Source organism: Lepidochelys olivacea, assembly GCF_965140295.1.
Source record: "Lepidochelys olivacea isolate rLepOli2 genome assembly, chromosome: 7".
In the NCBI taxonomy this organism is placed as follows: Eukaryota; Metazoa; Chordata; order Testudines; family Cheloniidae; genus Lepidochelys; species Lepidochelys olivacea.
In genome coordinates, this window is record NC_140417.1 from 33,379,508 (window position 1) to 33,407,056 (window position 27,549).

The 27,549-nt window shown below is 61.7% G+C and overlaps 1 protein-coding gene across 3 annotated transcripts; it reads left to right on the top strand.

Annotated features, from left to right (window-relative positions):
* Positions 1–1,705: 1,705 nt before the first annotated feature.
* PCNX3 (pecanex 3) lies at positions 1,706–26,806 on the top strand. Of its 3 annotated transcripts, none has more exons than XM_084634034.1 (35): positions 1,706–2,142; positions 4,399–4,595; positions 4,934–5,039; positions 5,527–5,566; positions 6,287–6,382; positions 7,013–8,401; positions 8,806–8,935; positions 9,251–9,420; positions 9,936–10,032; positions 10,532–10,667; positions 11,035–11,195; positions 12,142–12,295; positions 12,793–12,825; positions 13,262–13,433; positions 13,754–13,864; positions 14,194–14,285; positions 14,679–14,788; positions 15,091–15,196; positions 15,803–15,895; positions 16,485–16,635; positions 17,017–17,164; positions 17,696–17,873; positions 18,296–18,404; positions 19,124–19,253; positions 19,552–19,610; positions 20,022–20,237; positions 20,564–20,817; positions 21,229–21,459; positions 21,812–21,915; positions 23,617–23,764; positions 24,109–24,339; positions 24,425–24,699; positions 24,900–25,108; positions 25,381–25,784; positions 26,293–26,806. In XM_084634034.1, exons 1-35 carry the CDS (start codon positions 1,990–1,992, stop codon positions 26,476–26,478), a joined length of 6,579 nt encoding a protein of 2,192 aa, XP_084490160.1. In that variant the 5' UTR covers positions 1,706–1,989; the 3' UTR covers positions 26,479–26,806. The 3 variants fall into 3 exon arrangements, with proteins under 3 accessions (XP_084490160.1, XP_084490161.1, XP_084490162.1); XM_084634035.1 differs by having other exon boundaries at positions 25,381–25,442; XM_084634036.1 differs by lacking the exons at positions 1,706–2,142; positions 4,934–5,039 and having other exon boundaries at positions 4,499–4,595.
* The last annotated feature ends 743 nt before the right edge of the window (positions 26,807–27,549 follow it).

Here is a 27,549-nt window from a genome sequence, read left to right on the forward strand (position 1 = left end):
AAGAACCCAAGCGTCTAACTGGGGATCACAGTTTATTGGCTGAGGCTCCATACATCTGGGGCAGCCAGTGCCCATCAGAGCCCCAAGTCCTACCCAGGAGTCTGGGATCCTGATGGAGCAGCAGTGAACATCATCCCCTGTGAAACCCACCTGGGAACCTGGTAAGGAGCCAGGATGGACATTACCACAGCCTGGGCTACCAAATCCAGCCCCATGGAGACTGCCAGTGCACAGCTAACCGGGCCCTATGAGCGGGCAGGCAGGCAGGCAGTCACCCGGAAGCCCAGAATAGTGCAGCTCAGCTCTCCCACTCACCCCCTCCCTTCTTCTCTAGCCTACTATTTGGTTGGGAGAATTCGAGCCCCCAACACACCCCTTTAACCCTTCCTCAATGCTCATTGGGGGACTAAAATGTCGACCAAACTACCCAGTCCAATAGGAATTAAATCCTAGAGAGAGCGCGAGTTAACTCCCGGATCATGTGCATGCGCAGTTCACCATCATGTATCCACCTCGGGGATCAGTTGCCCATTTACGGCCCTCAGCTTATGTGCGCATGCGCACCTCCGAGCTCCTGAGTGCTCGAAGAACCCGATTGAGAGGGAAGAATGGCGGAGATTAAAACCTGCTGCGCATGCGTACACGAAGGTCCGTGAAATCTGCTCACGCGCACAGAGAAAATTTCTCATTGGACCGGGGAGCGTGGTAGTATTGCGCATGCGTATAGAGGAAACAATTCAGTGCATGCGCAGTGGTGCTTCAGCCGTCCACAGTCTCTCAGTTGACCCAAGCACCCTCACTTCCGCTTCCTGTCTGTGTGTGTGTGTGTATATATATATATATATATATATATATTTTGCGGGGGGTGATCGGCGCATGCGTGCTTCTCCTGCTGTTCCTGCTGCTTCCCGGGCTCCTCTTCCGGCCTCCCCAGTTTCTAGTTGGGTTGAGGTGCCGCGGCCGGGTGCCCCCTCCGCTCGGGGCTACCGAACTGACCTCTGACCCCGGAAGTGAACCAGACCTTGGGTCCCCTTAGCGTTCCTGGGTGCCTGGTGGGCGCCGCTCGGGCTGGCTCCGACCCTCCTACCCTCGGGTTCCCCCGGCTGCCTGGGCCCTTCACCCGTGGGGTCCCCTGCCCCCGCCCCTCGGATTCCACCGGCTGCCGGGGCCCTTCACCTGTGGCGTTCCCCACCCCTGCCCCCTGTCTAGGTCCCTGCTTGCCTGGGCTCCCCCGCTCCCCCCCATCCTCTTGCCTGGGTCCCCACTTGCTTGCCCCCCCAGCCCTGCTCTCCTGCCCCCACTGCACCAGCTACCCTCTCCACAGGGTCGTGCTTTCCCACCAGCGGTCCCCCCTCACCACCGTGCTGACCACTCCCCTTCCTGGGCCATTCACCTCACTGAGCTCCCCCCCCCCCACTCCGGGGTCCCCATCTGCTGGGCTGCTGTTCAGTGGCAACAAGGCAGGTGCCAGCCTGTTCCACAGGGTGCCCCTCTCCTATGTCCCCAGTTGGTCCCACCTCTACTTGAGCCTGCAGTCCCCTCCACTGGAGAGTTAGCTCCCTGTCACCCTACCTCCTTCCTTAGCCCCTCCACTGTTTAATTGTAATTTCCTTATGACAGTGGAGACCAGTCCTCCCCAGCAATCATAATGGCATGAGCGGAGGGGGGGGTGAATGTGGAGGGAGGGAGGGAGGGAGGAGGCTTGTTGCCGGGGAGAGAGAAGGGCACCCCGGACGGCTAGTGAGACATCACGGCAGCAGTAGCTGAGGTTCTCACGTGTGGGTGTATGAGGTGCCCATCCCTGCTGGAGGAAGGAAGCCTGGTTTAACAGGGAGAGAGAGGTGGGCATCGGTGTTTGGGGTCCCAGCCTGTGGATCATGGCCTTCAAGTTGCCTTGATGAAGGATATTGCAGGTGCAAGCTTGGTAGTCACGTTCCCTGAGCAGGAGGAACAGGCGGAGGGGGAGGAGGAAGAGGCACCGCCGTGGCCATGGGCTCACAGGTGCTGCAGATCCTGCGCCAGGGTGTCTGGGCCTCGCTGACGGGCGGCTGGTTCTTCGATCCCCACCAGAGCACCTTCTCCAACTGCTTCCACCTCTATACCTGGATCTTCCTGCTCACCTTCCCTTTCTTGCTCTACATGGTGAGTCCACCTCAGGCCCCTCACTGCAGACTTGGAGTTAGGCTCCTGACACTAGTGCCAGTCGTGCAAGTCGCTCTTGGTAACCTGGGGTGTGGGATGTTGGCATTGATGCCCGAACTTTGGGTCCTGAGACACCTGACCTTGCATTCGTGCCCTGGCATGATTTAGCATATGTCTTTCAGTAGGGCTTAGCACTCTGACCAGGGCCCTTGTTCTTCTGGGTGCTGTAAAGACACTCCTCACTGAGGTCGCCCCCTGCCCCATTTGTGCACAGACAGGCTGTGAGAGATAGTCCCCGCACTGAAGAGCTCCCAGTCTAAGTAGGCAAAGGGTGGAAGGGGAAACTGAGGCACTGAGCAGTAAAGGATGTGGCCCAAAGTCACCCCGCAGGTCAGTGGCAGAGCTGGGAGTAGAACTTGTATTTTTCTCACCCCGCTTCTCTGGCCCTGCTTTGCACTGAGCTGTTGCTCTGTAACCTGAGGGGATGATCCCCAGAGCTAACTCTTTCCTGGAGATGAGCTCCCCTCACCACTGAACTTGGCACAGAAATTAGAAGCAGCTTGGGGGACTCTAGCCAAGATGGGACTCTTGGTCCCTTGTTGTCACTGGGTGCCCTGGAGCGCTGAGCCTTTGGTGGAGGGGATGATCGGCATGTTGGGTTCAGAGAGGGGTGATGGGTTTGTGTGTGTGGGGTTGGAGTGGAGTGCAGGATGCCTGTGTTCAGTCCTCTGCCCTGCCTCGGTGTCTCACTTTATTCATCTGTAAAATGGGGAGATGACCTTAGCTTTGCTTGTTGTCGTGAGCTCTCTGGGGCAGGGACTGTCTGTCACTGTGTCTGTGCAGCTCATAGCACAACAGAGCTGTAGCCTTTAGTTGGAGGAGGGGTGGGGGGCTCCGGTCATGATTGGGGGGAGGGGTCAGAGCAACACCCAGCACGGTGGGCGCCACTCAGTCTCAGTGGGGAGAGGAGTCTGTGTAGTGCCTGGAGCTATGGGGGAGGGGTACATTCTTGGTCAGGGGGTCCTTGCCTGATCTCTGCTGAGGGCAGTTGAGTGGTCTGTGTGGAATGAGGGTGCCCCTGACCTTGGCAAAGAGCAGTAAAGGGGTCCAGGAAGCTCATGATGTGACCAGGATGCCCATTTGCAGTTGGAGACTGGGGTGCTCTGAGCACACCTGCTGAGAAAGAGGAGGCTTGAGCTTGGAAGCAGTTCGTGGGTGCAACCATAACGCAAACAAATAATGTCAGGGCTTTGCTTGAGTTGCTGTTACGAGCAATGCCCGAGGCAGTGAAATCCGAGAGAACCAGAGCAGGCCTGGTACCAGCCCTCCCAATGCCATTCCCTGCCCTGTACCTCACTGATGGAAATAGCCTGGCTGCGAAAAGAGCATTTGAAGCCACTTTCGCTCCTCTGACCCAAGGCTGGGGTGGGGGGCGGTGGAGGGTGTGTGGCAGATGCTGCAGGAGAATGTCTGTAGCCAAAGAGAACAGAAGCCTATTTTGAGAAACTTGCATGGTTTGTGTTGGGGAGAGGGTGCTGGGGCTCCTGGCACTGTGATGTTACAGGTGGTAAATAAATATCAGCTTCACCTGAGTCAGGGAAAACGAAGGCACAGGGAGCACAGTGTTTCACACCAAGTCGGTGGGCAGTGCTGGGGATAGAGCCCTGGAGGCCTGGCTCCCAGCCCTTTGTTGTCACCCACTAGGCTGCACTGCCCTCCCAGCACCACGGTAAAACCCAGGAGTCCTGGCTCTGGTCCTGAGTGTCCCTTGGCAGCTGAAAACACTTAAAGCTGCTTGTTGAGATAGTGTTTAACAGAGGCGATGGCAGAGAAAATGACCCGAACACCGCTGCCCCAGAGCTCTGTTACCAGCGTCCCCAAGGGGCCAAGAGACTGGGTGTATAGAGCCCATATATTACAACCAGAAGTATTACCCAGTGGTTGGGAGGCAGGACTCCTGGGTTCTATTTCTGCCTCTGGGAGTGGAGTGGGGTTCAGTGGTTAAAGTAGGGCTGGGGATGGCTGGGAGGCCGGGTTCTTTCCCTGGCTCTGGGAAGGGAGTGGGGCCTAGTGGTTAGAGGGGAGGAGGAGGAGGAGGGCCTGGGAGGACTCCTGGGTTTAGCCTGACAAGTCATTGTCAGTGCCTGAGTTTCTGTGTAGCAGGCTAAGTAGGCTGAGGTCCCTGGTGGAGAGCATGGAGGCCACCTAATGCTCCGACTGGCGCTAACCCCATGCTGTCCCGTCTCTCTCTACCAGGTGCTGCCACCCAGCATGCTGGTAGCTGGCGTATATTGTGCGGTTATAGCGGTCTTCTTCACCACCATCAAGATCGTCAATTTTCGGCTGCACACCATGTTCGACCAGGGCGAGATTGTGGAGAAGGGCAGCTCGGTGCTGGGGGATGGGGCCAAGGCTGAGGAGGGCACTGCAGGGGATGACAGCAACCTGGCCAGGTGGGTCTCCAGCATCTGGGGTGCATGGGTGGGGGGAGCAGTGAGGTCCAGGGCTGTTTGAACAGGGATCCTTCACCTGGTGCTGAGATACAGCTTCCTCTGGGGTGAGGTGTGGGAGCTGTTTATACAGGGATCCTTTACCTGGCATGGAGATTCAGCTGCTTCTCAGGTTGGTTCATTGGTCTTGCCTGTGAGGGTGGGTGGGGATATCAGGCTTTGGGGGCCCGTTGGTCTGATCCCAGGCAGCTGGTCTGTTTGCACTGCTCTCCTCTGTACTAGTATTAACAGCGCTCACCCGTCAGTGCGTGCCATGCAACGCTCCCTCCCTCTCTCTACAGAGACCCGGGCGGGGGGGTCGAGATGACGGTGTTCCGGAAAGTCAGCTCCACGCCCCCGGTGAGATGCAGCTCCCAGCACTCAGTATTTGGTTTCAACCAAGTCATGGTGAGTACTGGGAGGATCCTCTGGGCTTCCAGTTGCCTTCCTGGCTGGGAGGTGCCCATTGGTGATCTCTCGCTCCTGGAACACTGGGTTTCTACAACCTTCCCCAGCCCGGGGAGTTGAGGCGTGTGTGTGTGAGTGCTGGGCAAGGGGTCCATGTACAACCAGCCCCTCTGCCTCACCCCAGAGATGGTTGCATGTGAGTGGTGGGTGTTGGGGGATCAGTGAGGTACCTGGCTCTCCCGTGGCTACTGCCACAGGCTCTTTGCAGCCTGAGCCTGGCGTTTGGATCAGTTACGCTTGCATCAGGGTTTGTGGGGGGAAGTGGCTGCCCTGCAGCAGGGAGGCTAGAAAACCCCGTCCATGCCCCGCAGGCCCCATCGGTGCATCAGGAGGGCTGGGCTTTGGGCCCTCTGCAGCGAAGGGCTCTCCTGGGCCTGCCTGGCTGCGGACGTTGGCATGTAACCCCCTGACTGATTCCCCCTCGTAGGAGCTGCTGCCCCACTTGGAGGACGCGGGAGCAGTGAGAGGTGAGTGGGTGGCTGGCTCCCAATAGCCCAGCTGGCTCCCAGTGCAAATGTTTTGCCCCCCACCAGTGTCCCTGACCCTTTGAGGAGCCTGGCCCGTGCTGTAGCTGTGGGAATTGCCCCTCTCCAGGGTGTTCCCTGATTGCTTCTTCCTCCTTAATATCCTGCCTTGTCTCTCCCCCGGCAACCAGAACCATAGAGTTGGGGGTGGATATTCCACTGACTTCCCTGCCTTGGGACCAGACTGGAGCTGGGGTTCCCTAGAGAGGAAAGGCCTCGTATCCTCTTCCCCACGCTCCCCCATGCGCAGGCTGTTCCCACCACCCTGGGGCTGGATTGGAGGCACCGCCCCCTAGAGGGGAAAGGCCCCATGTCACATTCCTTGAGCCACCTAGATCAAAGTTTCCCAAAGAAACTCAGACTTGCAGGTACCCAGGGGGCACAGCTGCAACGCCTGTATATTGGTGCCCCTTTAAGGTGACTTGAGCCCCACTAGTTGCTGGATCCATTGTGGATATTGAAGCCTCACCCCACTTTCTGTGGGGGGAGCCTGACGGTGCCCTAGATGTCTGTAGCTGGTGGTGTAAGGTTGGGGGAGGGCAGCAGTGTAGGCGATACGGGGTGGCGTGGGGTGCGAAGGGAACAGGGAAGGCAGGTCTCCCCTTGGGATCAGCAGCCCCTGCTCTCCAGTAATGCCTCCTTCCCTCTCCATTCACCCTTCAGACATCAAGGAGCTAGTGCGGGAGCAGGGCAGCAATAACGTCATTGTCACCTCGGCGGACCGCGAGCTGCTCAAGCGTGGCTCCCAGGAGAACTTCAGTGGGTACCCTGCATGGGGGGTTGGGCTATACAGCCTGGGGGGAGCCCAGCTCCCAGGAGAATATCAATAGGTGCCCTGTGTTTGCGGGGCGGAGCCCGGCTCCCAGGAGAACATCAGTGGGTACCCTGCGTGGGGGTGAGGGGGGCTGTGTAGCCTGGGGGAGCCCAGCACCCAGGAGAACATCAGTAGGTGCCCGGGGTGGGGGTGGGGCTGTACAGCATGGGGGGAGGTCGGCTCCCACTGGGTGTGGGGGCTGTACAGCCTGCGGGGAGGCTGGCTCCCAGGATTCCTGGGGACAAAATGGAACTGGGCATCTCAGCCTCCAGTGCAGTAAGCAGCCTGGGAGCCACACCCAGGAAGGACCTGGGACGGGGGCAGTGTGTTACTACTGGAAAGAGTCTACTGCTTGGAGTGCAGGGTCAGGACTCCTGGGGTCTGTCTCCAGCTCTGAGATGGGAGGGGAGGAAGGTCTACTGGGTTGGAGGGGGGGTGGGGCGGGGCGGGGGGCTGTGAGTCTGGACTCCTGGGGTCTATCCCCAGCTCCTTGGTCATTGGCTAAGCATGGTGCCCTGCCTGTGCCTCAGTTTTCCTGCGGTGTGTGTAACCCATGTTGTCTCGCTCCCTTGCAGTTGGTGACTCGCAGCTGGCCTCTCTTGTCCCAGGGTCCTGTGGTGAGGCACCAATGCCCCCTCCCAAGGGAGAGCCCCATACAGCTGGGAAGAAGCTACCCCCCTCACTGCCAGCTCAGACGTCCATCCAGAGCACAGACTCCTCCGACCAGTCCCCCTTGGGCATGGGATCGTTGTTAGGGGTGGGGCCAGCGGTGGCGGGGGTTGCGGCCCCGCGTCAGCTGCCCAGCAGCTGGCACGCCAGCGAGTCGGAGAGTGTGGGCGACACCCCCCTCAGCCCCCTGATCAAGAGCAGCCTGAGTGAGGAGCTGAGCCAGAGCTTCCTGAGCCTGGCGCTGCCCCACCGCACCATCCTGCGCACCAGCAGCCGCAAGGAGAAGCGCCGCTCGGGCACCGAGTACAGGCCCCTGGAGGGGCGGGGTGAGCCCAGCGAGGAGCGCCCCCGCAAGGCCGGGTCCTCCGACAGCTGCTTCAGCGGCACCGACAAGGAGACGCCCAGCACCCTCAGCAGCTACCGCAGTGAGAAGACCAACTCCACCCACCTGGACAGCCCCTCGCTGGGTCCAGCAGGGGACGCGGCGCCGGCCCTGGACGCTGGGGTCCTGCCGGACGGCAGCGACACGGACGCCCTGTCGGACAGCGAGCTGCTGCGTTCGCCCGAGCAGGGCCTGCTGGGGGAGCTGAGCCTCGCCAGCCACACGGACGATACCCAGAACACCCTGGCCTCGCTGGAGACGGTGCGGGGTGACGGGGAGCCCTGGGAGGGCCCGGCTGAGCAAGTGGTGCGGCCCAAAGACCTGGCCCTGCTGCGCCCGGGGCACAAGCCAGGGCGCCGGCGCCCCTCCCGCAAGCACGGCGGGGGCAGCAGCAGCTTTGACAGCGGGTATGCACGGGACTATGCCCCCGTGCGCACCATCCTGGACAGCAAGGCATACAGCGAGACCTTCTTCGAGGATGAGGACTCGAGCGACGGCAGCGACCTGAGCCGTGCCTCCAGCCTGCCCTCCCAGCACAACTACAGCTCCGACACCTCCTCCAGCACCTCCTGCTACTCCCCGGAAGCCGCACCCCAGCGCCCGCGCCACACCCCCAAGGCCAAGCCGGCCCCCGAGGTCGCCGAGCCCCCCAAGCGCCCGCACTACGCCCAGCGGAGCGCCAGCACGGCCAGCGCCAAGACCCACGCCCGCGTGCTCAGCATGGACGGGGGCAGCGGGGACAGCAAGGCCGCTGCGGTGCTCACCGTCTCCAAGTCGGACCTAGAGGCTCGAATGGGGCAGCAGGAGCACTTTCCCCCGTGCCGGCTAGAGTCGGGGGGCAGCACCCGCAGCCAGTCGGCAAACCAGCCTGGTTGGAGGGGGGAGCTGCTGGAGGAGGGGGCCGTTGGGGGAGGTGAGCAGCTGTGTGGGGCCCTGGCTCTGGCAGCCCTGGGAGCTGGGGTGAGGAGTGACACGCCCCTTCCCCCCAACACACGTGCACACTGTCCCACCCCAGCCTTCAGCCCCCGGGTCCTGTATGTGAGCCCACAGCTGGCATGGAGACAGGCCCAGGGACAGAGTGGGATTTAGCCTTTGTGGCCTGTTCAGTCCCTGGCCACGCTGCTGAGGGGCTGGGGTTGGTGTGATAGGGTCCCCCGGCCCATTCGGAACCCAGTTGAGACCCAGCACGCTCGTCTCACGGATGGGGCTGACTTGTAATCGTTATTGACCTAGAGCTGGATCGGATCCCTGGAGGGGGTCCCCATTGGGTGGAGTGCTCTCAGTCCGGGGTTCCTGACAGCTCTTTCTCCATTGCAGCCGCCACAGGTGAAGAGGGGAGCAAGCGGGATCGGGCGAGCAGCGTCAAACGCACCCAGGCCATGAGGCGGCGGCACAACGCAGGCAGCAACCCCACACCCCCATCCTCGGTGATGGGGTCCCCACCCAGGTGACACTTCTCCCCACCTGAGACACTGAAGCACCGGTCCACGCAGACGTTCGCTCAGCCCCTCCCCAAACAGCCCAGAGTCTGCTAACAGCATAGGCCAGCCCCGTGCCCCAGCCCCGTGCCCCATCCTGGCCCGGGCACCCTGATCCTGACCCGCAGCCCCCTGCTATCCCAGCCCTGGGCTCCGCGCAGCCCTGCCAGTGCCACTCTGTCCTGACCCGCAAGCCCCGGCTATCGCGGCCCTGCCCCTCTGTCTTCCTAACACTGCCTCCCCACCCTGTGCTCATGCCTGACAGCGCATTCCCCTCTCTGCAGCCTGCAAGACTTGCAGCGGGGCCGTGCCTCCTCCCACTCTCGGGCGCTCACGCTGCCTTCGGCCCTGCAGTTCGCCAGCTCCCTGCTGCTCCCGCGTGGCGCCATCCACGAGGCCTGTAACTTTGACGACACCTCCGAGGGCGCCGTGCACTACTTCTACGATGAGAGTGGTGAGTGCAGGTGGGCAGGGGGATTGCCACTGGTCTGCCCGTGGCTTGTCCCGCCCCCGCAGGGGCCTTGGGGCTCGCGGGGAGGTTACAAGTGTGGCAATCTAACAATGCCACTGCCCTGCCCTCCCCAGCTCTGCCAGTGCCCCTCAATCCTGACCCGGAGCCCCCTGCTATCTCAGCCCTGGCCTCCCACCCAGCTCTGCCAGTCCCCCCCAATCCCTATCCACAGCCCCCTGCTATCCCAGCCCTGGGCTGCTGCTGGTATAAATATTCTGCAGCCGGGGGTGGGGACTGCTCATTCCCCTGGGCACCCTCCACCTGAGGTAGAATCGGGGGGTATTCCCTTACAGAGGGGAGCCTGTAATTTCCCAGGGCTCCCCTGGGTGACGTGGTGACTGTAGCCACGAGTTGGTCCCATCACAGGGCTGTTCCTTCCAGCCCCATGGTTGTGGGGTCTCCCCTCCTCGCCTGCTATGCTTTTCCCAGTCTAGCTGGTTCCTTGCCTCCCCCTGCAGGTGTGCGGCGCTCCTACACCTTTGGCCTGGCAGGAGGTGGCTACGAGAACCCGGTGGGGCAGCAGGTCAGTGTGGATCACGTGACCAACAGCGCCTGGTGAGTGACACCGCCTTCCTCTCCGCTTGTCATGGCATGCTGCTCTTTGTCCCTGGCACCAGGGGGCACCGGGGCAGCGCTCAGGGGAAATCACTGGCAGGGTCTGTGTTGCCCTCTGCTAAGCTGGGAGGGGCCAGGTCAGCGGTTGGGTGGGGGAGCTGCAGGGAGCGGGGCAGGGTCCCAGTAGGCGGCATTCTTACAGGCAGTTCTGGCCCCTGCGGACTGTAAGAGGTGTTGTGCTGCAGGTTTGGGGGAGCCAGCAGGGACGCTCTCCCCTCACAGGCAGTACTTGCCCTAGGGGTGCCTTGCTGCAGGGTGGGAGGCCAGCAGGGGGCGCTCCCCCCTCACAGGCAGTGCTGGCCTCAGTGTCCAGTGTGGCCCTAGGGGGCGCTGTGCTGCTCATTATGCAGTGGTGGAGCCATGAGTCCAGGATCTGGAACTGTGGTGAGGAGGGGGCTGCTTCCTTCCCTCACCTCCCTGCCCCCTGCTGCCCTTTCAGGGACCGGCATTCGCACTCCTCCAGCTTCAACTCCACCGACGTGCCCGAGGGGACGCCCGCCCTGTCGCTGCTGCAGCCACGCCCTGTGGTGCTGCAGGGCATGCAGGTGCGCAGGGTACCCCTGGAGATCCCTGAGGTAACGGGGGTCAGTGCCCTGGGAGTTGGGCAGTGAGAAGGGCTCTGTTGGCAGATGGGGGGAGGTCTTGGTAGGGTTCTGATGTAGGGGGTTAATTTGGGGCCTGGTCTTTGCGGTGGAGCAGGGTCTCTGCGGTGGGAGGCTCCCCGTTCGGTGTGAGTGGGTTACCCATGAGAGGGGCAGGATCTCTGTTGGAGGGGGTCTCGTTGGGGGCACCATTAGTTCGATTGGGTTTGCGGCATGGGGGGTGGTTTGCTGGGGGGTTCTGTGGTGTCTGGAGGGAGCACCCCCTCATCATGGCTTGGCTTGGCTGTTGGTAGTCTATGGGCAGGGGGCCTGCCCCCCACTGAGCCTGCTCTCCCCTCAGTTTGACCTGCTGGATCAGGAGTCCCTGCACGAGTCCCAGGAGAACACGCTGATGATTGAGGACAAGTCCAAGCCGCGGCAGTACTACAAGTACTGGGTGCTGCCTGGGCGCTGGATGCGGGTGCGCTACGATCGGCTGGCGCTGCTGGCACTTCTCGACCGGTCAGTCGCTCCCCCCATCCCGCCTAATTACTGCCCCCCCCATCAGCCCCATGGGCCCATCCCACCTGATTACTACCCCCCCATCAGCCCCATGGGCCCATCCCACCTGATTACTGCCCCCCACTCCCCCATCAGCCCCATGGGCCCATCCCACCTGATTACTGCCCCCCACTCCCCCATCAGCTCCATGGGCCCATCCCGCCTAATTACTGCCCCCCCCATCAGCCCCATGGGCCCATCCCGCCTGATTACTGCCCCCCACTCCCCCATCAGCTCCATGGGCCCATCCCGCCTAATTACTGCCCCCCCATCAGCTCCATGGGCCCATCCCGCCTAATTACTGCCCCCCCATCAGCCCCATGGGCCCATCCCGCCTAATTACTACCCCCCCATCAGCTCCATGGGCCCATCCCACCTGATTACTGCTCCCCCCCATCAGCTCCATGGGCCCATCCCACCTGATTACTGCTCCCCCCCATCAGCTCCATGGGCCCATCCCACCTGATTACTGCTCCCCACTCCCTGATCAGCCCCATGGGCCCCATCCAGCCTAATTACTACCCCCCCCATTAGCCCCATGGGCCCATCCCGCCTGATTACTGCTCCCCACTCCCCGATCAGCCCCATGGGCCCATCCAGCCTAATTACTACCCCCCCCATCAGCTCCATGGGCCCATCCCGCCTGATTACTGCCCCCCACTCCCCAATCAGCCCCATGGGCCCATCCAGCCTGATTTCCCCACCACACACACTGATCAGCCCCATAGGCCTGTGCAGCTTGGTTTATCTGTCCACCCCCGACCGGAACCAGCCCCATGAGCCCATCCAGCAGGCTGCCCAGGTTAGGGCTGAATAGACCAGGGCCCTGGCAGTGCTGGGTGCCTGGGGAACCTGCTGACAACTGCCAACAGTGGCTGATGCTGCCTTGTGCTCTGGGCCCCCCCAGAAACCGCCGGGTGATGGAGAACATCTTTGTGGTGTCTTTGGGGTCCTTAGTGGCCTTCCTGGGCTACGTGCTGCTGCTGGAGGGCTTCTTCTGTGACATATGGGTCTTCCAGTTCTGCCTGGTCATCGCCAGCTGCCAGTACTCGCTGCTCAAGGTGAGAGCCCGCCTGTGTGACCATGCCCTCTGGGCGCTGCACAGCTTTGCCATTGCCCTGCAGTCCTCACCTGCAGTCCCCTGCTATCTCAGCCCTGGGTGCTCTCCCACTGCCCCAGCTCTGCTAGAATCGCTTAATCCTGACCTTCAGCCCTCCTCTGACAGTTCTCGGGGCACCCAGCACAGTGAGCCCCACTGGTACCCCTGCCTCCACAGTGAGGGAGTCTTGCCTGTGCCTGGCTGGTGCCTTTCAGCCACTCATGCACTATCCTCTGGCAGTGCCAGCCCTCTCTTCCCTGGCAGGCTAACAAGAGGGGCACCCCAGCCCTTTTGAATTACTCCCCTCTGAGATCCAGTCCCTGACACTGGCTAATCACAGAAATCCCAGCTCCTCTGCCTCCAGCGGGGTGCTGGGCCATTTTACTTCCCAGTCCTGCCCTGGTGAGCAATAACTGGGGAAACGGGCATCACTAAGATCACCTTGATTCTGTTTTTCAGAGCGTCCAGCCTGATGCTGCTTCTCCCATGCATGTAAGTGACCTTCCTGGGGGGGCTGCAGGGCCAGGAGGGGGTGCTCTCCCGTTGCAGTCAGTGCTGGCCCCCAGGCACCAGTGCTGCACTATAGGGAGTGGGATATTAGAGCTCCGAGTGAGCCATTCCTCTCTAACCAGCCCTGTGCCCCATCCCAGAGGCAGCTGCATGTCAGCACCGAGTGCAGGATCTCTGTTTAAATGGCCATGGGGTCCTCAATGTAGTTTGGTGCCCGGCTCTGCAGCCTCTGAGACTCCTGGGAGTTGGGGGTTTCTGGGAGTTGGGTGCGGGCCCCTTAGCCTGTGCAGTGCCCTGTCTGTAGGCTGTGGGGGTCCCTTAGTGCCAGCTGGGAGCTAGGCTGCCCCCCACCACTGAGGTGTGGGGAGGGCCAGCCGCTTGGCTGCTCCCATGCCCCTCACCCTACGCTCTCTTGCAGGGGCACAACTGGATCATTGCCTACAGCCGGCCTGTCTACTTCTGCGTGGCCTGCATGCTGATTTGGGTGCTGGACTTGTGCGCCCGGGCTGTGCCCGTCCCACCTGTCACCTTCTATGGGCTCACCCTCTTCTCGACAGATTTCTTCTACGGTGCCCGGGACGTCACCACCGGTGAGAGTGGGGCACCAGCCAGGGGTAGGGTCACCGCCTCCCCATGCCCTGCTGCAGCCTTCCCCTGTCCGGGGGTAGGGGGCACCACCTCCCCGTGCCCTGCTGCAGCACCCCTCAGCCAGGGGTAAGGGGCTCTGTGAGTCCGCAGTCCCCCGGCGAGGAGTTAGGGGGTGCCATGCAGGTTTCTCTGTGGACTCCATTCACCAGTGTGAGGGGGGGTTCTCTCTCGAAGTAGGGGTGGGGGCAGTCCCGCTCTGCAGTGGGAATTGGGGGGGTGGGGGTCACTGATTTAACCCCCCCATTTGTGGTGTCCTTCACAGTCTTCACTCTCTGCTTCCCTGCCATCTTCCTCTTCGGCCTCCTGCCCCAGGTCAACACCTGTCTCATGTACCTGCTGGAGCAGGTGGATATGCACATCTTCGGTGGCACAGGTACGGCCCAGATGCCTGGATTCTGTCCCAGCTCCGCAGGGGGAATGGGATCTAGTAGTGAGAGCAGAGTGGGGCTGGGAGCCAGGACTCCTGGGTTCTGTCCCAGCTCTGGGAAGGGAGTGGGGTCTGGCGGGTTAGAGCAGGGGGCCTGGGAACCAGGGGTTCTGGGTTGTCTCGCTTCGCTGGTGTGTTGCTGATGCTGCCCCAATGCGAGCGCCAGTGCTGGGCAGCAGGTGGTGCTGCAGCCTTGGTGGGCGCACAGGGCCTGGAGGGGGCAACTGGGGGATATTCCCATGTGACACTGACCCTGCCACCTCTCTGCTTCCCAGCCGCCACCAGCCCCCTCACTGCCCTCTTCAGTCTCCTGCGTAGTCTCCTGGTCGCTGTCCTCCTCTATGGCTTCTGCCTCGGAGCCGTTAAGGTACCTGGGTGCATGGAGGAGGGACTTTCCCCTCGAGGGGGCGCCGTCTCCGATCCAATCCTAGGATGGGGGACTGGCTGCCTCGGGGGTGGGGATTGGGGGCCTTTGCCCTCTGGGGGGCGCCAGCTCCCATCTAGCCCTGCGGTGGTGGGCCAGGGTGGCGAATGGGATATGGGGCCTTTCCCCTCTAGGCAACCCCAGTTTCAGTCCAACCCCAGGGTGGAGGACTGGCTGGCTCTGGGTGGGCAGAAGTCCCAGAACTCTAGTTCCGTGTGGGCTGGGCTATGGTTTAAGGTGCAGTGCGATGTGTGGGTGCTGATGGGCCGGGGGTTCTGAGGCTGGGGAGGGGTCTCCCTGCACCGGGACTCACGCTCTCTGCTCTCTCCTCTCCAGGCCCCTTGGGGTGACCAGCACGTCCCCGTCCTGTTCTCCGTGTTCTGCGGCCTCCTGGTCGCCCTGTCCTATCACCTGAGTCGCCAGAGCAGCGACCCCACTGTGCTGTGGTGTGTACCCCAGGGCTGGGGCATCTTTCACTGTGGGGACTGGGAGCCAGGGCCCCCGGCTGCTATCCCAGTTCTGCTGGGGTAGAGCAGGGACGGGGCTGGGAGTCAGGACTTCTGGGTTCAAGCCCTAGTTCTGGGAGGACAAAGGTTTGTTCTCTGTCCTGGGGAGTGGGGTAGGGGTATGCTCTGTCACGGGAATGCCAGGCTGGGCCCCTTGGAGAGGGGCTGAGGTGTCAGGGACCCGCCCCCGATGCTGCTCCTGTGAGGAGGGAACGAACTCCTATAGCCCCCTTGCCTTCTAGGTCCCTGATCCGGGCCAAGCTCTTCTCCGAGTTTGAGAACCGAAACGTGGAGAATGCGCCAGCCGAGATCCGGGACCCGCTGCCTGAGAAACTGCGCAATTCCCTGGTGAGGCGGGGGCGGGGTAGATGGTGAGGCTTATGGGGCGGGGGATGGGTGAGGGAGGGGGCATGTGGCTGGGGTTACGGGGGGGATAGGGACTGGGTGGGTGGGGGAGGGGGTTGTCGCTGGGGCAGAGGGCGGAATAGGAACTGGGTGTGGGGGGCGGGGATGCTTGGCTGTGGTTACTGGGGCGGGGAACCGACGTTGTGTGGGGGAGGGGGCACGTGGCTGGGGTTACGGGGCAGGATAGGGGATGGATGGGTGGGGATATGGAGGGATGGGGCATAGGTGGCTGGATATGTGGGTGCAGGGCACATGGCTGGGAAGATTGGGGCGGGGGTAGGGGACTGCAGCCTGCATGGGGCGAATTGGAGAGAATGGAATCAGCTGGTGCCTGGATTAATGTGGTCAGTGGGGGCACATGGCTGGAGGTGGGGGGGCATGGATGGTTGAGGGGTTACATAGGTGGAGGGAATAAGGACTAGGCCTGGCGGTGGAGGTGGATGGTGGGGGCCCATGGCTGGGCATAGGGAGGCCCGTGCATGGCTCTGCTTGGAGGGGTGCATGTGCCTGATGGCTCCAGCTGCTCCCTCTCACCCTCCTCCTCCACAGCGGGAGATCCTGCACTCAGACCTGGTGATGTGCATGGTCATCGCGGTGCTCACCTTCGCCATCAGTGCCAGCACCGTCTTCATCGCCCTCAAGGTACCGCCTGGGTCGAGAGGGAGGGTACCGCCAGCCGTGGGGCTCCTTGGGCAGCGTGGGGCCATCGCAGCTCATGGCGGCAGTGGGTGCAGGAGGGACAGGCAGAGGGCACGGCAGCTTGGTGGGGTCAGAGACTAGGCTGTGTCAGGGTCCCCTTGATGGTAGTCTGTGGTGATGCTAACAGCTGAGAAGGCAGAACAAGGAACCCAGGAGTCCTGGTGCCCAGTCTCTACTTGGTCTAACTCACTATACCCCGTTCCCCTGGCAGCGCTGGGGTAGAATCCAGGAGTCCTGACTCCCACCATCTCCTGCCCTGGCAGTGCTGGGGTAGAAGCCAGGAGTCCTGGCCATTACGCCAGCCTGCTTCTCTGAGTGGACCATAGAGGGAGTTACAGCAAGCTGGGTAGGGGTGGGAGTCATTGGGGGGTGGTTTGGGAGAGGAAGGCTGCTGTGAGTGGTGGGTGGCAGCTGGGTAGGTGGAGTGGGGGGTGGTTTGGGAGAGGAAGGCTCTGGGGACCTGTGTGTGGGGTGGGCTGTTTGGGGGCGGATGGGGGTCCCGTCAGGTGCCCTGATCCTTCTGGGCGCTCAGTCTGTTCTAGGCTATGTGCTGTACGCCCTGGCCGGGCTGGTCGGGCTGCTCACTCACTATCTGCTGCCCCAGCTCCGCAAGCAGCTGCCTTGGTTCTGCTTCTCGCTGCCCATGCTGAAGCCACGCGAGTACAGCCAGTTTGAAGTGCGCAGTAAGTGCTCCTGGGTGTGCCCGGCAGGAGGCGCTTTCCCCCTCCTGCTCAGCGCTGGCCCCAGTGCCCCAGGATAATGCTGCGGGGGTGTGCTGTAGGCAGCAGGGGAGAGGGGCTACTGTCGCCAATGCCCTAGTGCAGTGCTAGCAGGGTGACTTGTTCTTCTGGAGGTGTGACAAAAAACATCTCAGCGCGGGCGAGGGATCCCTGAACAAACCACCCTGGCCCCCACCCCAGAGGTGGCTGCATCTCAGCATGAGGTGAGGGATCCCTGCTGTTGGGTGTGGGGTTCATTGGGACTATCTGTGCATTAGAACCATGTGCTGTCCCCGGGCTGGTGCCTTCTGGTGAGTGCGGGGAGTAACCGCGTGTCCCCCGCAGGCGCAGCCCAGCTGATGTGGTTCGAGAAGCTGTATGCCTGGCTGCAGTGCGTGGAGAAGTACTTCATCTACCCGGCCGTGGTGCTCAACGCCCTGACGGTGGATGCCCACTCAGTCAGTGCCCCCCACCAGGACAAGATCTGCATCTAGTAGGTATCTGCAGCCCCTTCCCGGGGCTCCACCCCCGCAGCACCTCCCTGGCTACGGCTCCCCCTAGTGCTGCCTCAGGGAGTCCTCCCTTTCCCAAGGAGCAGATCCCTGCAGGGTCCTTCTGCCTCCCACCCTCCCTGGGGCTGAGTCGGCAGCACACATCCCGGCCCCACCCAGCTCCCCCCGCTAGTGACGGTGCTGTTCAGACCCAGCAGAAAAAGCAACTGGGAGCAAGAACTGGATACAGCGCAGGAAGGGGGGCCTGGAACAGCAATAATAGGCAGTGAGAAGCTGGCCCTCGCAGAGGGAGAGTTTCTAATCTTCCCCTTCATGCAGACAGGTGGGGAAGTAGAAACTCACAGTAGAAAAGGGGGGGGGGGGCTGGAAACTGCTCCTTGGTTAGTTTTTAGCATTCTGCTCCCGTCTAACTAACGGATCTAGGAAAGGGGACAGGGCTCCCTGCCCCACACCTGGCTGGGCTGGTGGTTACATGCTTGGGTGCCCCCTAATATTCTCCCTCTTGCTCCCAGCTGCCGTGCGCTCCTCATCACCGTGGCTGGCATGAAGCTGCTACGCTGCTCCTTCTGCTGCCCGCCCCAGCAGTACGTGGCACTAGGTTTCACCGTCCTCTTCTTCCACTTCGATTATCGGCGCTACTCAGAGGGCTTCCTCATCGACTACTTCGTCATGTCCATCCTCTTCAGCAAGGTGCCCACACACCCCTCTGCTTCGCTGGCGCCCCAGACCCCACGTACCCAGAGTGACTTTGCCCCCTGCTCTTCTTCGTGGACCCACAATCCCCTGCTTCCGCTGCTCAGCAATAGTCTGCCTCCCACACGCCCTGGCACTCGTTCCTACTGGTTTTTCTGCTGATGTTGTGCAATAGGTACCAGAACTGCCCTGCCCAGAATGATCCTGCTGTCTGAGGATCCCTCAGCATTTGAGTCTCGCAGGGAGCCTGAGGATAGAACCCAGGCATCCTGGCTCCCAGTTCCCCCAATCTAATCCACTACACCCCTGTCCCCTCCCTCCCAAACTGGGATAGAACCCAGTGATCCTGGCTCCCTGTGGCTGAGCTGGGATCTGTGTTGCGTGACATATCTCTCTCTCTTCCCCCCCCCCCCCCCCAGCTATGGGACCTGCTCTACAAGCTGCGCTTCGTGCTCACCTACATCGCCCCCTGGCAGATCACGTGGGGCTCGGCCTTCCACGCCTTTGCCCAGCCCTTTGCTGTGCCCCGTATCCTTGGGGAGCTGCCTGCGGGTGCCCCAAACTGTGGGGCAGGGCAAGGGCTGCATGAGTTGCTGGGAATGTGCATGGGGGAAACTACTGGAGGGGGGTATGAGCCAAGGAGTGTTGGGCGGAGGGGAATTACTTAGGGGGCTTATGGGATACAAGTGAGGGAGTCTGGGGAGGGGGGCTGTGGGATAGTGGAGTGCTAGTGGGATAATAGTGAGCGGTAGTTGGGCAGTGATGGGACGTGGGACCAAGGCGGTTGGGTTGTGGCAGGACAGGGTGCCATGGCTTCATGGTTGTTGAGCAGCGGCGGGATGGGGAGGTTGGGCAGGGTGCCAGGATGGTTGGGCTGCGTTGGGATGGGGCACTTGAGTGGTTGGGTGGTGGCAGGATGGGGTACTAGGGAGGTTGGGTGGCGGCGGGACGGGGCAGATGGCCAGGGCAGTTGAGCGGTGGCGGGATGGGGCAGTTGGCCAGGGCACTTGGGCAGTGGCGGACGGGACACCAGGGCGGTTGGGTGGCAGCAGGATGGGGTGCCATGGCTCTGCGATGGTTGGGCGGTGGCGGGACGGAGTAGTTGGCGGGGCAACGGCAGAGCAGTTGAGCGGGGCACTGGGGTGGTTGGGCGGCAGCAGGGTGTGGTGCCGTGGCTCTTTGGCAGTTGGGTGGAGGTGAGATGGGACACTGCGGCTCCACAGGGGTTGTTGCCTTGACACCCCCAGACTCAGCCATGCTGTTCGTGCAGGCCGTGCTGTCGGCCTTGTTCTCCACCCCACTCAACCCATTGCTGGGCAGCGCTGTGTTCATCATGTCGTACGCCCGCCCCGTCAAGTTCTGGGAGCGCGACTACAAGTGAGTGAGAGACGCCCTCTCCCAGCCAGCAGGGCCGCTTGCATCCCACCACACCCCTCACTGCAGGGCCCCCTCACGTCCCCCACCCCACCTAGCCAGCTTCCCTCCCCTTCATGGCCCCCCCCCCCACTGGGTCAGCCTGCCCCATCCCACTCTCACACATGTTTGGCCAGTCTCCCCCCGCCCAGGCTGGCCCCCTCCTGGCCTAGCCAAGAGCTTCAGGGGGCCACCCCAGGTGGGAGACCTGTGCAGGGGTCCAGTGGCGCACTGTGCTAACCTGGCTCTCCTCCTTCCCCAGCACAAAGAGGGTCGACCATTCCAACACCCGCTTGGCCACCCAGCTCGACCGCAACCCAGGTGCGTACCCAGTGTGCCCGCTGAGCCCCCACCTCTGCCGTGTGCCTAGGGCCAAGGGGGCTGGGCTCCCCCGCCCAGAAAGTGGTGGCTGCAAAGGGAGAGCACACCCCACTGAACGCCCTGCTGCATCTTGCTCTCTGCAGCACAGCCCTTAGCACCACGATGGAGACTTAGGACCAGTGGTGAGTGCAAGGGGAGAGTGCCCTCTGCTCTGTGCAGTGCAGCTTCCCCCTAGTGAAATGCTGAGGCTTTGGGGCCAGCACTGACAGTGAGGGGGGAGAGCTCCAGCTACTGAGGCCCCCACTCCCTGCAGCACAGCGCCCCCTAGTGCCATGCTGCGTCAGCACTGACTGCGAGGGGAGAGCGGCCCCTGCTGAGCCCCCATGGCCTCCACTCCCTTTTCTATGCCAGGCGCTGATGACAACAACCTGAACTCGATCTTCTATGAGCACCTGACACGCTCCCTACAGCACACGCTGTGTGGGGACTTGCTGCTAGGCCGCTGGGGCAACTATGCCACTGGTGACTGCTTCATCCTGGCCTCGGACTACCTGAACGCGCTGGTGCACCTCATCGAGCTCGGCAATGGCCTCGTCACCTTCCAGCTGCGCGGCCTCGAGTTCCGGGGTGAGGGCTGGGCCCTGGCTGAGGGGAGTGGGGAGCCTTGTAGTTCTGGCCTGGTTAGGGCCCTTCTCACAGATCCCATTTACCCACAGCCCTCTAGTAACCTCATTCATAGCATGTGCCAGGTCTCCTCAGCCCACGCAGCCTGGTACCCCGCCCCACCCCCAGATCAGGCCCCTGGGTCTACCCAGCCTGGTACGCCCCCATCACTCCAGATCAGACTCACAGGCCCAGCCAGCCTAGTGTCCTGTCTGCCTGTTCTCGTCCCATGGCGGTGGGTTGCCCTGAGGGAGTCCCTGGCAGCTCTGCTCACCCCCCACCCCCCACAGGTACGTACTGCCAGCAGCGTGAGGTGGAGGCCATCACGGAGGGTGTGGAGGAGGACGAGGGTTGCTGCTGCTGTGAGCCGGGCCATCTGCCCCATATGTTGTCATTCAATGCGGCCTTCGGGCAACGCTGGCTGGCCTGGGAGGTGGCGGCCACCAAGTACGTGCTGGAGGGGTACAGCATCAGCGACAACAACGCCGCATCCATGCTGCAGGTCTTCGACCTGCGCAAGATCCTTATCACGTACTACGTCAAGGTGTGGCGGCCGGGGCTGGAGATGGTGCCTGGGACAGGGAATGGGGGCAGGGCCTTGAGGATGAGGCCAGGGGACCAAGGCAGAGTACAGAAGGCAGATGGGGTGGGGGATGGGGCAGAGAGGGTGCAGCTGAAGGGTAGAGGGGGTGGGAAGACCCATGGGAGTTGGGGGCAGGCACAGGCAAGAGAGGAGGAGTTGGGAGCTCAGCAAGAAGGGCTAGAGGAGGTGGGGGTGGGAGGCAGGGAAAGCTGCAGTGCGGGGATGGGGAGAAGGCCAGGCAATGGGACGCGGGGCCTTCCCCCTCTAGTGGGCGCTGGCATTGATCCGTCCCCAGGCTAGGGGACTGGCTGGCTCACAGAGGTTAGTGCCAAAGTCTGTGCTCTGGACGTCTAACTCTTCTTGCCCCGGCAGAGCATCATCTATTATGTGACGTGCTCATCCAAGCTGGAGGAGTGGCTGGGGAACACGGTGATCCAGGAGGCACTGCGCCCCTGCACCACCCCCAGCTACGCCGACAGTGATCCCACCTTCAACCTGAACATCGACGAGGACTACGACCCCCGCATGGCTGGTGTCACCCTGTCCTCCTTCTGCAATGTCTACCTGGACTGGATCCAGTACTGTGCCGGCCGCAGGGACAAGGTGGGCACCTGGATGTCAAGGCCCACACCCGAGAGCCAGAGGAGCCTGGGAGCCAGGACACTGGGGATCTGGCTCAGCTCTGGGTGGGGAGTGGGGTCTAGTGGGTTGGGGGGGGGGGGAGCTGGGAGCCAGGACTCCTGGATTCTATCCCAGTTCTGGGAGGGGAGTGGGGTCTACTGGGTTAGAGCAGGGTGGGGCTAGGAGACGGGACTCCTCGGTTCTATCCCCAGGACATGGGGTAAGTCCTACATAGGAAGCTGCAGGTCTGTTAGAAGCAGGGGGTGTTGCGCTCCATGGTGGGGTTCCTGTCCTCTCCTCCCTCCCCCTCACAGCTGACTCTCTCTCCCTGCAGCCCATGGACAAGGAGTGGGACTCCCCGTTGGTCACCCTCTGCTTCGGGTTGTGCATCCTGGGGCGCCGGGCACTGGGCACGGCCTCCCATAGCCTGTCTGCCAGGTGAGACACCCCCTCCCTCATTGCCCCCGCCCACAGCATGTCTACCAGGCAAGAGAGCCCCTTCCGTGGCAGTGAGGCCCGCCTCCAGCCTGTCTGCCAGGCAAAATAATGGAAAAGCAGATACGGGGTTCGTTTAATAACAAATGGAAGGCTGGGAGTATAATTACTGCTAGTCAAATAGGTCTTGTCAAAGAAATGTGGTTTTGTTCGGTGATGAGATGGGTTGATGCTGTGCAGATGTAATAGACTGTTGTACGGTGTTCTGATAACACACGAGCGCTGTGCAATATCAGTAAAGCCCACGTTCAATGGCTGAATCTCTGGCTGGCTGACAGCTCTCAGGAAGTCATCGGGGGGACTGCTCACCTAGTGCTGGTGGTTCTGTGGGGATCGGTTCGAGGGCACATGCAAGTCAACATTTTCATCACTGATTCATAGCTTCCCAGGCCAGCCAGAACCACTGTGATCATTTGGTATGACCGGCTGTATCACACAGGTCAGAGGAGTTCCCCAAAATACTCACTAGAGCAGAGTTTTTAGAGGATACATCCTGTCTTAATTTTAAAAAATGGCTAGTGATGAAGAATCCACCACGACGCTGGGTAAATTGTTCCAGTTCCTCACTGTTGAAAATGTGTACCTTATTTCCACTCTGAATGTGTCAAGCTTCAATGTCCAGCCACTGGACTGTGAGACATTTCTCCGCTAGATTGAAGAGTCCGTGATCAGTATTCAGTCTCCCTGTAGGTACCTACAGACTGATCAAGTCACCCTTCTCTTGGATCAGGAAGTAAATATAAAATCACTGCTGATAAAATCTGTGCGTAGCACAAAGATGGGTGAAGTGATAAGGACAGGACAGCCCTGCAGAACTATCAGGATCACTTGATAAGCTGGGCCTATACAAACTGTTTTAATACAGCCCGGTGCAGAGATCTATACCCGGGGTGAGGAGTGCAGGCCAGACCCCACGGAATGTGGGACGGCATCTTGGCAGAGCCCTGAGGGACCAACAGCTCAACATGAGCTCCCAGCACAACGCTGTGGCCAAAAGCGCCAATGCGGCCCTTTGGTGAATGAACAGAGGAATAGTGAGTTGCAGCAGGGATGGGTTTTACCTCTGGCTACAGCATTATTGAGAGCAGGACTAGGGTACTGCGCCCTGTTCTGGGGGCTGCTTCTTAAACAAGAAGCTGGGGACGGTGCAGAGAAGAGCCCCAGCTGTGGTTGGAGGACTGGAGAAAACCCCTGCAGGGAGAGAGTGGATGAGCGCCATCTGTTTAGTTGATCAGAAAGCCGATGGAGAGGTGACTTGATCGCTGTATAAATACCATCCCTGGTGAACCACCAGGTGCCAGAGGGCCTTTAAGCTAGTGGGGAAAAGCAGGACAAGAACCGGTGTCTGGAAGCCGACCAGATGCTCTCCAATGAGAAACAAGACCCGTGTTTGCCAGGGCGGGCGATTGACCATTGGAACAAACGCCCCAGCGCAGGGGTGGAGTCTCCATCTCCAGTGCAGGCAGTACAGGGGTGTCTGGCCTGGGCTGTGCAGCAGGGCAGACTAGGCCATCCAGTGGTCTCTTCTGGCCTGGCATGCCATGAATTTGTGAGACACACACACACCCACCCCTCACTGGCAGGACCCAGCACAGCCTGGCGACCAGATCCCCCACCCCCTGCTGAGCCATGCTATCCCTGCAGCCTGGAGCCCTTCCTGTATGGCCTGCACGCCCTCTTCAAGGGCGACTTCCGCATCACCTCGCCCCGCGACGAGTGGGTCTTCGCCGACATGGACCTGCTGCACCGCGTGGTGGCACCCGGAGTCCGCATGTCACTCAAGCTGCACCAGGTACCACCCCTGCCCGCATGCCCTGCCCCTAGGACAGATGGGCAGTGGGTTCCCCCTCCGTGCCCTAAGGGCCACGCCTGGGGGAGGGGAGAGGGCTTGTCCTGTCACCTGCCTGCATGCTAGGGAATGGCCTGGGGATGGTGGTGACTGGCTGAGAGAGAGGGGAGGGCAAGGGGTAGGGTGGGCTGGCCTGCTGGCAGGGAGGGGGTTGGAGCACTGGGAAGGAGGGGAGGGGTAACCCTGTTAGCTTGTTGAGGGAGGGGAGACGATCCTGCCCTATGCTGGAGAGGAAGGGTCTGGAGGTCAGAGGGTTGTAACCCCCCCTCCGTGACCTTCCCACCCAGGACCATTTCACGTCGCCAGACGAGTACGAGGACCCAGCCGTGCTGTATGATGCCATCACAGCCAACGAGGAGAAGATGGTGATCTCACACGAGGGTGATCCCGCCTGGCGCAGCGCCATCCTCACCAACACGCCCGCCCTGCTGGCGTTGCGCCACGTCATGGATGACGCCAGCGACGAGTACAAGATCATCATGCTCAACAAGCGCTACCTGAGCTTCCGTGTCATCAAGGTGAGACCCCCCCAGACCCCACTCCCCTCGCAGAACTGGAGCGAGAACCTGACCACCCCTCACCCCGTTTTCTCTCCTTGGCCAGGTGAACCGGGAGTGTGTGCGAGGGCTCTGGGCCGGGCAGCAGCAGGAGCTGGTGTTTCTGCGGAACCGCAACCCAGAGCGGGGCAGCATCCAGAATGCCAAGCAGGCTCTGCGCAACATGATCAACTCGTCTTGCGACCAGCCCATCGGCTACCCCATCTATGTGTCGCCCCTCACCACCTCCTACGCTGGCAGCCACCCCCAGCTGCGCTCCCTCTGGGGCGGCCCCGTTAGCCTGCACAACATCTCCACCTGGCTCATCAGTAGCTGGGAGAGGTGAGTGCTCTGGAGCTCCCCCCAGCCAGTGCTCCTGCCCCGCTCCTCACAGCACCCTCTGCTGGGAGAGGCCAGGGCTGGAGTAGCCGGGAGCTCCCCCCACAGCCAGCGCTCCTGCCCCTCTCCCTACAGCGTCCCCTGCTGTTGAGGAATGCAGTGCTCTCCATGAATTGTTACCCCTGTGCCTCATCTCCTCACAGGCTACAGAAGGGCTGCGGTGCCGGGTGCAACAGCGGTGGGAACATTGAGGACTCGGACTGTGGCGGAGGCTCCTCGTCCATCAGCAACAACCCTGCAGGGCATGGGCAGCAGGGGAGCAGTGCCCCAGGCGGGCCAAGCATGGGCATGGCCATCCCGGGGGCTTCAAACCCCCAGGAGCCACCCGTCACCACTGCCCAGCCTCAGCCAGGTATGGAGACCACCAGCAGCACCTCCCTGCTCTGGAAGGGGTGGGGTGTAGGCACAGGCAGGGCCCATCTGTGCAGTGCTGGGGGGTGTTTTGGGAGACCTAGTGGGATGAGCTGGGGGTGCCAGGCTCTCTCTCAATGGTGGGGGTGGGGCTATCTTGCTGCGGACTGGGAGCTGGAGCAAGGGGATGGGGTGGGTGCCAGGGCCGTAGGTGGGTTCACGGTAGGGCTGTCTCAGCCATGCCAGCTCTAACTTTCCCATCTCTCCCACCAGGGTCGGAGCACAGCCTTCCACTGGGCCAGAACTGGGTCGTGCGGCCGGTGCCAGGGAGCCAGGTGGAGAGCCGACGCGAAGCCCCCCCTGCCGCCCCCTGGGTGCCCGCCCAGTGCCTCTCCAGCAGCCAGCTGTCCTGCACCAGCTCGCTGGCCTCCATGGCCTCCCAGCTTGAGGGCGCAGGGCCAGGCCGGGCCCCCCTGCCGCTCCCACTGCCCCTACGGCCAGCGCTGGGCACCTCAGCCACCTTTGCCTATGAGGGGCTGTGTGGAAAGTGGAGCCTGCCTGGCCGCAAGGGGCTTAATGGGCTGGGGGGGGGCGAAGGAGATGCCTCCCCAGGGACCCCCGCTAGCACCGGCACCAGCCAGGGCACACCCCCCCGGGGGGTCAGTGCCAGGGCACAGGTGAGAATAGCCCCCCCCACCCTGAACCTCAGGGAAGCCCCTGCCTGCCTCCAGTGGGAGACCCCACCTCCCTCCTCCACACCATGTGGCCTAGGGGGAGCTCCCTTTCATTCCCCCCACTCCCACACCCAGGGCACCATGGATGGCTGACCCCCTCCCCCCCTTAGGGGCTATGCGTGCTGCACAGAGCTCCCCTCCATATCGGACACGGCTCTTTCTTTGTGCATGGTGGAATCACCCCTGCACACACCGTGCCCCCACCCAACAGGTGGCTCAGGCCAGCTCTGGCAGATCAGCTTAGTGCTAATGGAAAGCCCTTAAGCCGGCTTGGGGCACCTGTGTGACGCCCCCGCCCCTACAACAAGCCGTTTGAAGGGCACCTGGGATTAGTTGCAGCTCTGATGTTCCCCACCTCCACCAACCCCTTCTGTCCTCTATGGGGCCCTATCCTGGCCTGTCCCCCATTCCCTCCATCTAGCCTGTAACCTGTCTATTTCTTTTCCCACAGCCCTCTGCGCCCCTGGACTCAGGCCCTCTTGCCGACACCATGGAGGCTGACTCCCCCCAGCAGTGCCCCCCACTGGCAGAACCAGAGCAGCAGCAGCCCGGCCCGGGTGCCCCACCACCTGAGTGGGGCCGACAACGGGAGAAGGAGAGCCCTGCTGCCCAGCCGCTCCTGGAGCACCAGTACTGAAGGGGGGGGGGGCAGTGGGAGCAGCCGTTGTCCTCCCCTCTCCCCCATCGATATCAATGGGCTGGTCCCACCACACAGTGCCCCCTTCCCCCCGCCTTCAGGACCCTGGACAGCAATAAGGGGGCTAATGGCTCCTCCACCTGTCCCTGCCTTCCCCCACCGGACTCTAGAGGGGACCCTATGGACAACAGTACTGTCCCTCTGTAGTGGGGGAGGGGCAGAGACTCGGCTGCCCCTCAGTCTCAGTACTGCTCCCTTGGCGCTGACCGCTCAGTGCTGTATTTAAGGGGGGTTGGGGCCTAAGCGAATAACACTATTTTTGATTTTTTTTTTTGATGGTTTATTTTTCTCTGATCCTGGATTTTTGGTTGATACAAAAAATTAAAAAAAAAAATACAGGAAAAAAAAAAAAGCAAAACACCCCCCCCCCCGATGTGCAACCTTCCAACAAATCTGTGTTTGGGGGAGGGGAGGGACTGGGCTCCTGGGTTATATCCTAGTGCCGGGGAGGAGGAGAGGGTTGGGGGTTAGAGCAGGCTGAGGCTCAGAGGGCTCCTGGGTTCAATCCCAGGCAGGGGATGGGGCTCCTGGGGGTTACATCAGGAGGGGCTGCATTAGGACATGTAGGTTCCAATCTTGCCTTCTGCACCTCTGCTCAGATTCTCCCTCTGTCCAAGGGAGAAGTTTAACCCTTTATCCTGCCTGGGGGCCCTTTCCCTCCAGGTGCTTAGAGATGTGGGGAGAGGTCCGCTCCAGCCCCTGCCCTCCCCCAGGCTCTTGCCATGGAGTTACATCCTCCCAGGCGTGGCTACTCCTGGGGGAGTTGGAGGTGCCCCTCCTGTCGAGCTGCACTCCTCCAGAGAAACAGGGCAGCCCCCTCTCCTTTCCCTTCCACATCCAACCTGCCTCCTCCAAGGGGGAGCCAGCCCTGCAGGGGGCTGGGGCTCCCTGCTCTCCCCCATAATTGGTGAATCTCTGAACCCCAGGCGGTGGGGGAGCACATGGTTTCACAGAATCATAGACTATCAGGGTTGGAAGGGACCTCAGGAGCTCATCTAGTCCAAACCCCTG

Excerpts from the sequence above, each read along its gene's own strand:
- PCNX3 (XM_084634034.1), top strand. The coding sequence starts at position 1,990 with ATGGGCTCACAGGTGCTGCAGATCCTGCGCCAGGGTGTCTGGGCCTCG. Across the intron at positions 17,874-18,295 it reads TGTCCATCCTCTTCAGCAAG|CTATGGGACCTGCTCTACAA; the intron begins GTGCCCACACAC and ends CCCCCCCCCCAG. Across the intron at positions 21,916-23,616 it reads TCCCATAGCCTGTCTGCCAG|CCTGGAGCCCTTCCTGTATG; the intron begins GTGAGACACCCC and ends CTATCCCTGCAG.